Raw genomic sequence first — 13,775 nt, 5'->3', positions numbered from 1 at the left:
GCTGAGGCTAAGCAGTTAACAACTTCTGAGCAACACAAGGTCTTAGTGTTGGTTCAGCAGTGTGGGAGCCTCGATGGAGATCAGACCTCGTACACGGGGCTGCCTGCACAGAGCACACCAAGGAGCACAGGTAAACCGAGTGGACAAGCCAAGGGGAGTGGGAGAAACAAGTGAGGAGAGACAAAATAACTCTTCCCACAGGCAGACAGCAGGCAAGTGGCAAAGCTGAGGTTTTAGTTTTTCTTTTCAGATCAGGGTAGTGCCCTTATTACTGGATCCTGCTGCCTTTTCTACCCAACTGCTCTTCCTTAAGCAAGGGTTGATTTACAGTGCTTATATCGATGAGCTAATGCTTCCTCACAACAGAGTCAGGAGGTACCAAGTGCTACACAACCACTGAAAAAGAGCCCTCCAGGAGCTCCCAAACTGCTCTAGAAAGATCTGTGTCCTTGTGCCTCCTTTTACTCAGAGAAAGAGGGAAGGAGAGGCAACCTGCCCAAAGTTACATAGCAGGCAGAGCCAGAAATACAAGATTATTGGAATTATTCTTGCATGTTTACTCCAGTTGTTTTATTTTGACCTGTTCTGGCGTTCCTGTGCACTACCGAAATGTCACCATTTCCTTCACAGTCAAAAATCAAAGAAAAAGGCTGAGGTGGAGCAGTGGCAGAAGGTCTACAAGGGGGTTCCAGGTGCTCACATCATGCATTGCTGGGCTGGAGTATTTGATCCATACCACCACCCCTGCGGCCAGACTTGTCCTGCAAATTCTTGTAGCATAATTACATCAGGCAAGCATAAAAGTAAATGCAATCTCTAACCTCAGAAAAACAACCAATGCCCAGGTTTTTACCAATAAATTTTATTTCTGGTAAGGAACCCTTCACTGCACCAGCACAGGTGAGCAAGGTGCATCCCTAGCTCCATGCAGGTTACACCGAGTGCTCTACCAATCCAGTTTGGATGGAGCCACAGTCTTTATTTGCAAACCAGTCACTGCCGAAGGGGGTCTTATCCTGAGCATCCAGGACAGCAAGATATTCGCACGCTCTGGAAGCAGGCAAGCAGACCAAGACACTGTGCAAAAAAGCTCTGGCTTCCTGACGTTGCAACAGCGTTTATCACAAAGGTTCACATCCCGGTCCTTGGGAGAACAGAGCTCACCCAAAGAAAAGCTGGCTGTCCAGATGCAGTTCTGGCAGGAGACCTCAGTCCATCTCTTTCCTCACCCTCACTGACTGGTGGCTTTTTGGTTGCCTAGTTCAGAAATGATACTCCGGAGCGGACATCCCTGTTGGCTTACATTGTAGATAAGCTGTGCCCTCTAGTGGGGTCTGCCTCACCAAAAGCAGGAGAAGAGCCCGCCCCAGCCCCGGCTCCAGAGGGCTCCGGAGGGCATTTACACCAGCCAGGCTATAGCGCTTTGTGTGGGCATCTCATTTACAGCATCTCCTTTTATAAAAGCCCTTAACAAAGGCATCTGAGACATAACACCTGCTCGGGCAGATGAGATTGGTATGAAAATAACAGAGCACGAGATGAGAGCTTATTGCAGCAGCGCAAATTGGAAACGAAGCTTGTTTTAGCAGCTACAAAGCAATCCTTTCATAAGGCTTCAAAGCCTTCCAACCAAGACAGCGAGCCTCATTTTCTACTAACAATTAGACGCTTAGTTTAGGTGCATGATGTTACCATAGCTTGTAGGTCCAAAGCAGTGGGTAAACGGGAGCAGACTGCCTTTCAGCATCACTCACTGCTGTGGGTCATATGCTCAAATAGCATTATAAGCACAAGATCCTTGCAGATGGGGTACATACCTCCAAAGATTAAACTGAATTTTGATGGTCATCTGCATTCCCTGGGCCAATAAGCATCCTAAATGTACTGGTACAAGCAGGCTTTGTCAGAGGTCTACCAGGTTTATGTTCACAATGGGAAATGTCCTGCAGCAATCCCAGCCTAAGGTATTTATGCCCCCCAGCCCTTCCCAAACCCTGAAACACCTTTCTACCCTTCTGCTGTGCCAACATGGCTGTTCACAGGGTCACACACAGACTCCCGCTTAAGAACCAATCTACTCAAAGCCCTGGAAGAAAATAAGGCTTTAATTCAGCTCATTTCACAGCACAGCCTTGTGAAACAGGTTATGGGAAAGGGATGGGAACACCTGAACTGCTTCTGTGCTGAAAAAATTGTACCAGCCTCAGACGGTTTGGGTTTTCATAGAGTTGTTAGGAATATCTTCAAAGGATCCTCAAATCCTCTTCTAGCCTCTGCAGAGCTGATGGGAAGGGACCTGGGAAGGCAACACTTTCCTTCCTTTTGGCAAAAAAGCTGCAGGTAAGATCAGCTCTCAGGCCGGAGGCGTACACGGGTATGCTCAAGCCAATCTTGCTGTGACAGTGCAAATCTGTGCATGGACACATTCCCAAACGAAGGGAAACACTTTCATTTGGCTTGCAGACCAAAACCTGTCATGCTGATCCCACTTGGTGGGGGCACTGCTCCCGTATGACATCGGTGCAACTCCCGGGCATCTGTACATGGCATTTCATCTTAGAAATGGGAAGTAATCTAGCCACAGCAGTCAGGCCTTGGAAGTCACAAGACATTCTTCATTTCAAAACTGGGGTAAGAATTTTTTAAGCTTGCTTGTAGGACTTCTGCTTTTCACCCTGCTCCCTATAACCATTAGGGATGGATATTGTAAAGTCTGTTTCAATTAAAAAAAATTTAGGAGTTGTTACTTGAAGGAAAGACACTGACTATCATCAGATGAGTGACAGAAATACAAAAACTATCATCTTTATTTAGATTTTTAATTATCAGATCTTCCTGTGTTCACTCCAGACCTGTTATCGCAATGCATTAACATGCTGTGATCTCTCTCTCGAGATACTAGAGCTTGAACAAGAGCAGCCTTCTCCAAAGCACCAAGCCCCAGCTGCCTGTGGTAACTAGCTATTACCTTAATTAAAAGGCAGTAAAAGCCCAAGTGCTCAGCTTTTGCTCACTTTGCACCTCCCCAGTTCATCTGCTGAAGCACTTTGCAAGAGAAGCGGGTGTGCTCTCTCCTGCCAGCTGGTAAACCAGCCATGCTCCTGAAAACGAATCGCTTCAGCAATCCCAGGCCCAAGTTATCCGAGTCCTCACCTTGGCACTCGACCAAAGCCACGTCTAATGTGCATCAGCAGAAATTGCTGTATTATAAAAACCCAGAGAAGGCCAGATCCCTGGCACGCTGTGGCTCTGGCTGGCCCCGCACCCAGCCCTCCCTGGTCCTCAAACCCCCCACAGCGGGGTGTGAGCTGCTTTTGCTCCCCGTGCCCCTGGTAGCCAGGCTGGCCTTGGACCCCTGAGGCATGGGGAAAAACCCACCCACCCATTCATCCATTCGTCCATCCACCCACTGCCAAACCCCAGCATGGGAAGTGAGGAGGGAGGGAGGGAGGGAGGGGGTGCAGTGGGGCATGGCCACTGGCTCCGCTCGACATGACGGCCGTCCTGTTGTCCCGCCTTGCCCGGCTCAATGGTGGGTCTAAGGTTCACTGATCTCTGGTTGCCTCTTACCTTTGACACAGCTCCCCAGGAGCTGCTGGCTGGTTTCATTTTTATCTGCCCCCAGCGCAGAGAGGCTCCGGCAGCTGGACGGGGCTGTTGCCCCTGACACCACGGACCAGAGCACCCGGAGGAGAGCAAGACTTCAGGAAGGTAAAGGCATCCTCTGCTGGGGGATTCCCTGCAGGGCAGGCCACAGCCCCGACCCACCATCTCAGAGGTACCTTTCCCAGACAAGCTCATGGGATTCATCCTCCCACCAGGAAGCAGCCCCACATCCCAGCTGTAAAGGGGCATCCACTGGGGAGGGCGGCACCATCCCTGCCCAAGGGAAGAGATTTTAGGAAGACTTAAGAAGCCCTCTGCCCTACCCCCTCTCCCAGGCAGCTGAAGAGCTGCTGCAAAGGTCTTAGCAGAGCGCTTTGTCTCACCCACAGCCCAGAGCAGTCTCCATTTATTGCTGCCTTATTTCCCCAACCCGCTCTGGCTGCACAGTTAATGACCCTTATTCTGTTCCCCTCAGCTTTGAGGAGAGCTAATTGCATTGAGAAATCTCCACTATGTAAATCTAACACTGTTTACGCATTAAGTCTTTGCAGTTGGGATTTTCGCATCCCCTGGTAACCTTGGCTTAAGCAAACTTTCCAAGCAGCCACGCTCCTACACCAGCACTGCGAGAGCTTTAGCAGGTAGGAGGAGGCTCCCAAAAGCAGAGGAGTGCTTTGAGCTGAATACTAGAAGTTAATTGGGGAGGTAGGTGCATGACCACTATCTGGGGGTAAAAACTAAGCTAAAACATCTAAATTTGAAAGAACCTAAAGCATCATGTCCAAAACTTGCAGGGCTAGATACTGCAGACTTACACAGGTAGCACTGGAGTCCTGTTTTTTTCTGAGGAGCTGATTAACTGTGGTTCTTGGTCACTGCTGCACCCCTGCAGAAACTCAGCAAATATCTTTAATGGTTTTAGGATCTTCTTAGAGCTTGTGGTTTAGAAAAGCTTAGACATCGGTTTGACATTGTTAGACTTAAACATCATTAATTTCCCAGGAAGTTAAATGGAGTCTTAAATAACACTTCTCAGTGGCTCCATCCCCTAAGGTATGCATTTCTTTTTTTTTGCTGTTTTCCTTTGGAAATAAATGGCTTATCCCCTGGCAATAAATATACCAGGATCCCCCCTCCCCAGGTTAAAAATACTGTAGAGATACTAGCTTACTGTGTGGTGAAAGCCAAGCCCTTGCTGTTGCATTCCAGTGCAAATATCTACTCTGCCACTTCATGTTTCTGTTTTTTTATTACTAGTGTTTATGTCCATAAAACATGAGTTTGAAAGGATGCTCCTTAGCTAAAGTCCACTTTCCTGCTAATTATAAACAACTGAGTCACCCTCATAAACAGATTTGTCAGGTTCCTTCTTGGAAACATTGAGGGCAGGCTGTTCAAGTGCAGTATCACTGATCTGGCGCTGCTGCCATACCCGGCAAACAGATGACCTTTAAGTTGATTTACATTAAACCAGCAGGCTCCATAGGGGAATCTGGTTAACATTGGTCAGAGCTGCCTCCGCATACCCACCCATTGCCCACGGGAAGGAGAGAGGAGACATCGAGACAGGGGAACAGGGGTGTCTGGCTGAGAACACAATTTCCTGGCTGCAACGATGCTTAATCCTCCATTAGGAAGTGAGAAATGATCTGTGTCGCGGCTGTTTCGGTACTCACCTTCTAGGTAAGTGTAAGATCAGGCAAGCCTGTCCCAAATATCTGCTGCTAGACACAGCTGTCAAAATATTAAGCTGTATGTGGAGACTAAATCCACCAACAGGATTTTTACAGTTGATTGAAGAGAAATGCTTGTCTAGACTAATCTCTTGCTCTTTATGTTGAACCTGAGCAGGTTCAGCTTTCCCTGTCCCTTGGTGTGGCCTTTAGGCATGAGGACAGGACTTGTAACACTTCAGCTGTTCCCCAGGCTGTTCCCTAAACTGCTGAGTTATTCTCTACCAGAATCAAACTAAAAAGCCCTGAAATCCATCATCTAAGCAGTCCCAGTTCAGGTTACACCTCAGCCTTTCAAAGCCTGCATGGGAAAATTTGCTAAAGACATTTTACATGGAAGCATCAGTGACTCCTTCAGAGTTTCAAGTTTGCAGTGAGATAAATCAAACTTACTCTATTTATGCCAACAGAAGCTTTCTGACACGCAAGTGCACTCTGCTGGGGCTTAATTCACAGAAACCAGGAGGAAAGTTGCTTTAAATGTTTCTCCTGGATATGCTCAGTCAGTCTCAGCCCAGGGGAGTCAAGGAGGTTTCCAGATGAAGAATGAGCTTTCTCCGCTTCATTGGCAGCACAGGCTGAAAGAACAGGGATGCTGTTTACCGTACGGCAACAGCACCCTTATCCACACCCAGAGCAGGCATTGGTAACCCTATCAGAGCAATATCCTGGATTTGCAGAGCTGACTGTAACCCTAAGCTGGGTCTCACTGACAGGCTCTCCCCCAGGGCAGGGAGCAGCCACAGAAGGGTGACCACCAGCCACATGAGATGTCTGGAGGGCTTTTCCTGTAGTCCCCTAGCCAGCAAGCACAGGGTTTTATTCTGTACGCTCCTTTCTTCCAGAGAGAGAGAGAGAGTTTCCCCTAAATCCTATTTTCCATTGAATCAGAATAAAGCCACTTGTTTTGCTTCCTTGCCATTCTCCTAGGGTTGAAAGGGAGACTTACCTTCTGCCTCTTAACAAGGAAAAGAAATTGTTTCAAATGAGCTTTGGCAAAACTCCCCATCTCCTATAGGTATTTGCTAGTATGAAAAGTTTGCTAGGGAACTTCCATCAATGTCAGTAATTCTCAGGTGTTCTTTGTTCCAGTATCAGTGCAATCTTCTAGGGTTAAACAGAGCAGGAGAGTGAAATAATGAGAAACTGAGTTTAAGACAATGATGTCAGGTGTTTTTCATGCAACTTCTTGCTTTCATAGAGAGTTTTATGGCATATCACCTACGGTAGCTGACATTAACAGCCCAGAAAGGATAACAGTCTTATTTCCAGGCCTACAGAGAGGCAAATGTATGTAATTAATACCAGAAGGAGCACAGCCTTATGCTGCGCTGCAGGGTTTATCTTTTTCCTGCTTAAAAAAACCCCAACAAACAAACAAAACCAAACCTATCAGTAACTAGCTGTTCTGCACAAACTGCAACCCTGCTCTTAATCACTGGGCTGTATGAGCTGGTGGACAAGATTTTACCCCTGTTTTTCAAGGGGATGAAAGCCCATCTCAGGGAACAGAAAAACCACAGATACAGACCCAGGTTCAGCCAGCACTAAGGACCGCTCTTAATGACAGCCAACTTTGATAACAGGCTCAGGGAAGAGAGAAGAATTAAAGGTCTGGAGCCTGCCAGATTGCAGGGGAAGACAGGCAAAATAAAGGAGACACATGGAATGAGCAGTGTGCAGGAACAAGAGGCTTTTGTCAGACAAGGGAGCTGCAGACCCTCCCGGGCCACCTTCTTGCTCACCTGCAAGTTCTGCATGCCAAACTCCTGCAAGCCCCAGGTAGAAATTGGAGTCATTGCACCAAATCTTCATTATTAGTCTTGCAGGTCCCTGCTCTCTGGCTGATCAGGGCTTTCTTCAAAAGCAGGTGGAGGGAAGCACCCCATGCCAGCAGCGTTCATGCTGGCATGGGAGGCTTTTCATCTGGCATGCAATAGCAGCGAGAGGGTCGGGACACACAGACAAGGACCAGCAGCAGGACACTAACATTTCAGCATCCTTCACAAGGCTTCTCTGCTGCCTTTGGGTGTTAGAAGATCAGATCTATATAGGAGGCACACCCCATCTCTGCACACAGCAGTTATGGGCTTGCTCGTGGCATATTTCCCCTTTGCTGCTGCATGTGAGGCAGGATAAGTGCATGCAAGGTCATGTCATGCCCTTCTCCTGCTCAGTTCAACACCCCATGACACTTCATCTTCAAGCTCTGCATGAACCTCCTGCTTTCCTGCATAGCTCTCCCATGAGCTGAGTAATTTTAGAGGAGGAGCTTTGCAAGGAGGAGGGAAGGCAAAGCTTTGACTAGCTGCAAGACAGTGTTATTCACCATACTTCACTGACAGCTCCCGCTGACATAGAGGCAGAGTCCCTTCCTTGAGCTCAGGGCTGGGAGAAGGGGAAACGTGCCACCCAGGAGGGCTCACACTGGCCATCCTCTTCCCAGGATATGGCCAACGCTGTGCAGTGGCTCTCTTCGAGTCAGGTTTGAGGTGACCACAGTTATTTTGGGCCACGCTCCCCTGCCATCCCTGGTGACCATGCAGCGTAGCTCCACCCCGAGTGATGCAGAGTCACACTCCGTGGTGCAATGGTCATGAGGACGTGAGACTTCATGGGCTTGGTCTGCCCAGGGTTTCTTAATCCACAGTGGAAGAGCATGTGCTGTCTGCTTTGTGTGCTGCTATCCTCAAGGGTGCTTGAGTCAGGTCCTCTCACTCCTGCTTTTTCACCCTGGTGAGCAACATGCTGACTCAAAGCAGTGCTGCCACAAAGCCCATCAGCTCTTGGGATGCCCAGCCATTCCCTGGACAGTGTCCTTAGCAAGCTGGTAGCAGCATCACCTCCACACCTGAGCTCACCTCCAGCCTGAGTTAGGCTCTCCTGGTATAACTTCTAACCAAGACCCACAATGAACATGGAACCTCAGCCTAAGCTCTTCACCAGGACTTTGGGGAAAGAGGCATGCTCAAGAGCAAGTCACACCCATAAGTGATGTCCCTCTGCCATTAACTTTCTCCAGCATGTCCTCTTTAAAGGAGATGCACCCAGTCCAATCTCCTTGTCTACATCCAAGAAGGCCTCTTGCATCAAATTTCTTCCTAAAGATCTCCACCCTCTGGTCATAACTGACAGTGGCAGGTGGTTTGATGTATTAAATTTGATTCAGGGTATTAATGATTTTATTCTAGCCTATTTTGAGGTTAAACCCCACCTGCCCCGCTGCCACCAGTCAGGAATTGAGGCAGGAGGCTCAGCTGATGGACCTGAGATCACTGCAGACACATGTTGAATGAAGCTGGTTTCCTTGCAGGGCATGGCACAGAAAGCAATGCCGGGCACCTCCCTGGAGGGGATTCGACCCACCTACACCTACAAGGTGGTTCTGCTGGGGAGCATGTCGGTGGGAAAGTCAAGCCTGGCCTACCGATACGTGAAAAATGACTTCAAGGAGTTGCTGCCAACCGTGGGATGTGAGTGAGTGGCTTCAACAGCTTGATGGCTCTGGACAAGAGACCAGGCCTGCTGCCCTTCCTTGCAGTGGGGTAGGATGCAGGAGAACCTGTTGGTACATCTTGCAGTAGCACAGACCCACTTTTGAACATGATACGGACTTGCCCCAGAGCCAGACCTCCCAATTCACTGTCACCTTCAGATCTCTGCAGCCCATTTTCCTCAGCACCAGGCTGTAAGAAAAGCCACATCCAAATTGCACAGGTTTGGCTTAGTGCTGCTTTTTGGAGGTGGATGAGCAGCAAAACAAGTGAAATCTGGAGTCCAAACTGTACAGCCCACCTGCCCTTCGCATGCTCTCCTGTGCTGCCCTCACAGCTACTCAGACACCCCAGGAGAGTGTCTCCTGTACACATGCTGCCCTAGCCCCAATGTCCCACTGGAGCAAGGAGGTTCTGGCTGGGGTGCAGGTGGGCAGGACAGCCCAGGAGGCAGCTGCCAGCTGCGGCAGGACCCCCCAGCACTGCCTGATGGTAGGCTCGCAGCAGTGCCTTGTTCCTCTAGCCTGCCTGCAGAGATGAGAGCGCAGACCTCCCCACGCTCTGCCACACTGGCAAAGGGGAGAGCATCTGCCCCTGCACATCGTGTCCTGTGAAGCCATGCTGACTAACCCACATCCAAAGGCAGGCTATGTGCATGCTCATGCTTTGATAAAAACCATCTGGAGGGCTGTGAGAGCTCTGCTCCCTCTATAAACTCCCTCAGGCCAACACACCTGCTGAGATCAAGCTACCTCCCCTGTACATTCACATCAGCACAGCTTCCTACTGCACCTAGACATTATAGATGTTCATTTTATATGATATATCTGGGTTTTGCCCTAAGAAGGCACAGAGGATGTGGTCCCACCTGGAGCCTGAAGAGCTAGCTAGTGGAGGAGAGCGAGGTGCTGTGGAGCTGCTCCCCTTGTCCCTCTGCCTTGGCTGTGGCTGGTCCACAAGCAGCCATCTGCTCCCTGGGAGCAGGAATGGAGGCTCCCCTCAGTGGATATTCCTATTCACAGCTCTCACAGGTCTGACCCACCAGCAAAGTGGAGGTGGCTCTCTATCTGGGGGCTATTCTGCAAAACTCAGAGCTATCTGACATCAAAACTGGTGTGCATCCACCCAAATCTGCTGCCAGGAAGGGCTCCCAGCCTGCCACAGGCTGCTCTGCTTTGCAGCACGCCGTCCCATCATCAACAGCACCAGTGCTTATGAGAAACCCGTCCCAGTTTTGTGCATTAGAGCATTGTTACCAGTCCTCAGGATGGGTTTGACCTCACAGCAGCGGATCTGAGGTCTCTGCTCTTGCTGCAAGCGAACGTTCACCCTACATCTGGCTTGCAGGCTCCTTCCTCACACAGACGCTCAACCTGGAGGTAGCCACCGCCAAGTTTGAGATCTGGGACACGGCAGGCCAGGAGAAGTACCACAGTGTCTGCCACCTCTACTACCGGGGTGCCCACGCTGCTCTCCTCATTTATGACATTACTAACAAGGTAAGGCAGGGGATGCTGATCCCATCTGTGCCAAAACTATGCCATGCTGCAGCAACACTGGTGGGGCAGAGGTGTCCAGATGATGATGATTTTCCTTAGTAGAGCAGAAAGCAGTACATAAGCACTGCTTGAGAAGATGGATGTCCCACCTGGGACATGCCAGGGGCTGTCCCTGCCCATGCAGGACCACGCCACCTCCCCAGGGGCAATTTCTGCTGCCATGTAGAAAGGGCATATCCCATCCAAGGCTGATTCATCCCTAAAGGTGTTTGAGGGCCGGTGACCTGTTTTCCTGAGAGAAGGCAACCAAAGCCTCCCCACCACAGCTCTTCCACCCCCTTTGGTTTGGTGCTACCCATCCAGCTTTGCTATGTCTGAGACAAAGGGATTAAATCAAAACCAGATCACTGGGTGGGTTTGTCTCCATCTCTCCAGGAAACACTCAACAAAGCAAAGCTGTGGCTGAGGGACCTGGAGAAAGAATTCCTTCCTAATGAAATCGTCATTGCTTTAGTGGGCAACAAGATGGACCTTGCTGCTGAGCGAGAAGTTGCCACCGAGGTGAGCACCTGTGGTGGGCTCCCAGAACCCCTCATCACCCCCTTGCCAGCAAGCACTGGGATATGTCCTAGCAAAGCCGAAAATTTAAAAGGCTTTCATACGCCTTTTAAGTCCCTGTATAATTATTGACCTGCCATGAAATGCCACCGCAACCAAACAAGCAGCCCCAGAGAGGGCTGGGGGAATAACTCTGCTTGTCTCCACCTAGGAGGGGGAAGAGTTTGCAAGAACAAAAGGCCTCCTGTTCATGGAGACATCTGCAAAATCCAGCCACCAAGTAAATGATATCTTTATGGCCATAGGTGAGTTGTGTGATGGCTCTAGGTAAGAGCAGAGGTGGGTGAACTACAGGCCCCAAACCTCTGCTTCAAGGCTGTAAATGCCTTCCCCCCTGCAGAGCTGACCTCCTTCATTGCTCATGCCTGCCACTGAGATTTTCTTCCTGGCTGGTCCAGCCCGCACTGCACCCAGCAGCTGCAAGGGTCACAGCCACAGCAGTCCATGGTTTCTGTGAAACATGCCAAACCTCTTAGGGAAGAAGGATGCACAGATCCATCTGTTACGGATGCACGACTAACCAAATCCAACAGGTGTTAAAACTCAGATTTATTCTTCAGCAAACGTTAGTTAGAAGTCCGATAACATTCTATAAAATCACAGGCTCAATGATGTAAAGAGAATTAATACTACACGGCTGACTTAAGAATCCCCAAGATTTAAAGTGATGGCTCAAAACGCGCGTATCACTCACCTAAAAGCTGAGGGCTCTCTCCCTCGAGGAGTTACCTCAGGCGGTGCCCTAGCCCGAGGGGGAGTCCCCGACTGCAGACCCGCTGCTCCGAGGAGGACTGCCAACGTGTCCTCCGGCGGGACCCCGTTTATACCCCTGTCGAATCTGACCTGTGGTCATTTAATTCTATTGGCTAGGAGGGTCACCTCGGTGTACCTGGCGCATCTCGATTGGCCAGTTCAAATTTCAACCTGCAGCCTCCAGGGTTTCCTTCCCCTTCTCCCTTCCTGGAGAAGTTTTGTTTCCTGCTGGCAGGATGGGGGGGCGGGATGTACTGCCACACCATCCCAGGATGCACCAACATCAGAAATGGATTTCAGGCTCTCTCCCAAAGCCACAATTTTCTTTTTCTTTAGTATCCAATCTAGGTGTAATGGTGCCCCCAGCATAGCTGTTCAGTAGAGATCTAACACTGTTACTGTGGGACAGTACTGGTGGCCATTAGTGGCTTCCCTGAGGTGGGACAGGACAACCATCACATCCCATCCCACCGACAGGAGAAGTGAGCCTTTTCTCTCCTTGTGTTTCTTCCTAGCCCAAGAGCTCCTGCAGCGGGAACAAGAGAAGGCATCCACCCCATCCCTCCACAGGAGGTCAACAGTTGACCTGGGGGAGAGTGGGGCAAGGATGGGGTGCTGCCAGCTCTGAGGAGGGGCAGCTCTGGACCTCAGCAGTGGCTGCATGAGGTCTCCAAGAGGAGCAATGACAAAGCAGGGGGGATGCAGAAGTGCAGAGGCAGCTCAACCTAACCACACTCCCCCTCGGAGCAAGGTCAGAGCCCATCGCGGGGGCACAGGGCCTCTTCAACCCTCCAGCACTGGCTTCATCCAAGAGGTAAAGCACGGGGGTTTCTTCCACCAACTTTCCACTTCCAGAGAGGAGCTTGACCCCCCAGCACCACTGCCACTGGCCCTGACTGGTGATATCCCCCTGCCCCAGCTGCATGTCACCTCCTCCATCTCTCTTCCCATTTGAAAAGGGAGGGGTTAACTTTCCTGAGAGAAGCAGGTGCATCCCAGTGACTTTACACCCAGGCTGCAAATAAAGAGAATATTGCCCTAAAGGTGTTATTTTTTTTCTTCCTGACCTGGATGTCAGCCCTCAGGTGGGGACCACAGGAAGCCTGGAGGTGGTAGGGACCGGAGCCTGTGCTCCACTCATCCCACTGGCCCCCACCCGACCCATCACAGGGGTCAGAGTCCATCCTTGGGAAAAAATCACCCATTTATTGCCAATATAAGAGCCAGGTCCGAAGGCAGGGCAGGGCCAAAGCAAACACCAGGCATTGCAGTAGTCTGTGCCTTGCAGTGCCTCCCCTTTGCACATTATTAATTATGCTGCGGGAACATGCCTTGGTTGGAAGAGGAGAAAAAATAAAAGCATCGGGGCTCTCTCCAAAAGCACGCTGGTGCCCAGCAAAGCCAGGGTGTGTCAGGCTCAGGGAATATGCTGCCCTTTCTGAGAGAGCTGTAGCAACACTAGCATGGCCACAGGCAAAGAGCAGCACCACTCACCCTGTCTGCAGGGCAACATAACTGCTGAGTTTTTGGGGCATGCCCTGATGGCGATGCCAGCCCATGGGGCCAGGCTGAGCTCAGCCACAACGCAGCAGACACCCTTGAAGATGTTCCCCATGGAGAGGAGGGGACCACAGCACCCTTTGCCAGGTCAGCTTCCCCCTGAGGACCACCCCAGCAGCCCACACCAGCTGGGGGCACCCACCTGCGATGCTTCCCCAGGGTTGAGCCGTCCTGGAGTGGGACAGGGGCTCCTTTTCAGCAGGAAGGCAGATTTGCTGCCTCCTCTTGCCTAAATCCCCTGCCTTAGGGCAGCTGGGAGACATGGGTGCTAATTGCCACTCATCCCCCCATCTGCCCCCTCCCTCCCAAGATTAACCCTTCCCTCCCCAAACAGCCCTAGACCCTCAATGCTGGGCCAGAAGCCGCAGACAGAGATGCTGAGGGTCACTCTTCTCTGTGGCCCCTCTCGCCCCCAAACTGGAGAGGGGGTAAAATGGTCTGGCTTGGGGACACAGCTCGAGAGGGGACATTTGGGGACATGCAGCAAGATGGATGGGGCCCTCCGTGCACCC

At 50.7% G+C, this 13,775-nt stretch overlaps 1 protein-coding gene across 3 annotated transcripts; it reads left to right on the top strand.

Annotated features, from left to right (window-relative positions):
• The first annotated feature begins 3,592 nt into the window (after positions 1–3,592).
• On the top strand, positions 3,593–12,746 carry RAB17 (RAB17, member RAS oncogene family). 3 transcript variants are annotated; one of them, XM_052792440.1, is made up of 6 exons: positions 3,593–3,711; positions 8,653–8,812; positions 10,181–10,332; positions 10,768–10,893; positions 11,102–11,195; positions 12,219–12,746. In XM_052792440.1, the coding sequence occupies exons 2-6, from the start codon at positions 8,656–8,658 to the stop codon at positions 12,329–12,331; spliced, it is 642 nt and encodes a 213-aa protein (XP_052648400.1). In that variant the 5' UTR covers positions 3,593–3,711; positions 8,653–8,655; the 3' UTR covers positions 12,332–12,746. The 3 variants fall into 3 exon arrangements, with proteins under 3 accessions (XP_052648400.1, XP_052648399.1, XP_052648398.1); XM_052792439.1 differs by lacking the exon at positions 3,593–3,711 and adding an exon at positions 5,069–5,289; XM_052792438.1 differs by lacking the exon at positions 3,593–3,711 and having other exon boundaries at positions 8,632–8,812.
• The last annotated feature ends 1,029 nt before the right edge of the window (positions 12,747–13,775 follow it).

Source organism: Harpia harpyja, chromosome 7 (assembly GCF_026419915.1).
Source record: "Harpia harpyja isolate bHarHar1 chromosome 7, bHarHar1 primary haplotype, whole genome shotgun sequence".
Lineage (NCBI taxonomy): Eukaryota > Metazoa > Chordata > Aves > Accipitriformes > Accipitridae > Harpia > Harpia harpyja.
Note: the sequence above shows the minus strand (reverse complement) of the source record. Positions and strands in the feature narration are given on the sequence as shown.

Excerpts from the sequence above, each read along its gene's own strand:
- RAB17 (XM_052792438.1), top strand. The coding sequence starts at position 8,632 with ATGAAGCTGGTTTCCTTGCAGGGCATGGCACAGAAAGCAATGCCGGGC. Across the intron at positions 10,333-10,767 it reads TTTATGACATTACTAACAAG|GAAACACTCAACAAAGCAAA; the intron begins GTAAGGCAGGGG and ends CCATCTCTCCAG. Across the intron at positions 10,894-11,101 it reads AGCGAGAAGTTGCCACCGAG|GAGGGGGAAGAGTTTGCAAG; the intron begins GTGAGCACCTGT and ends GTCTCCACCTAG.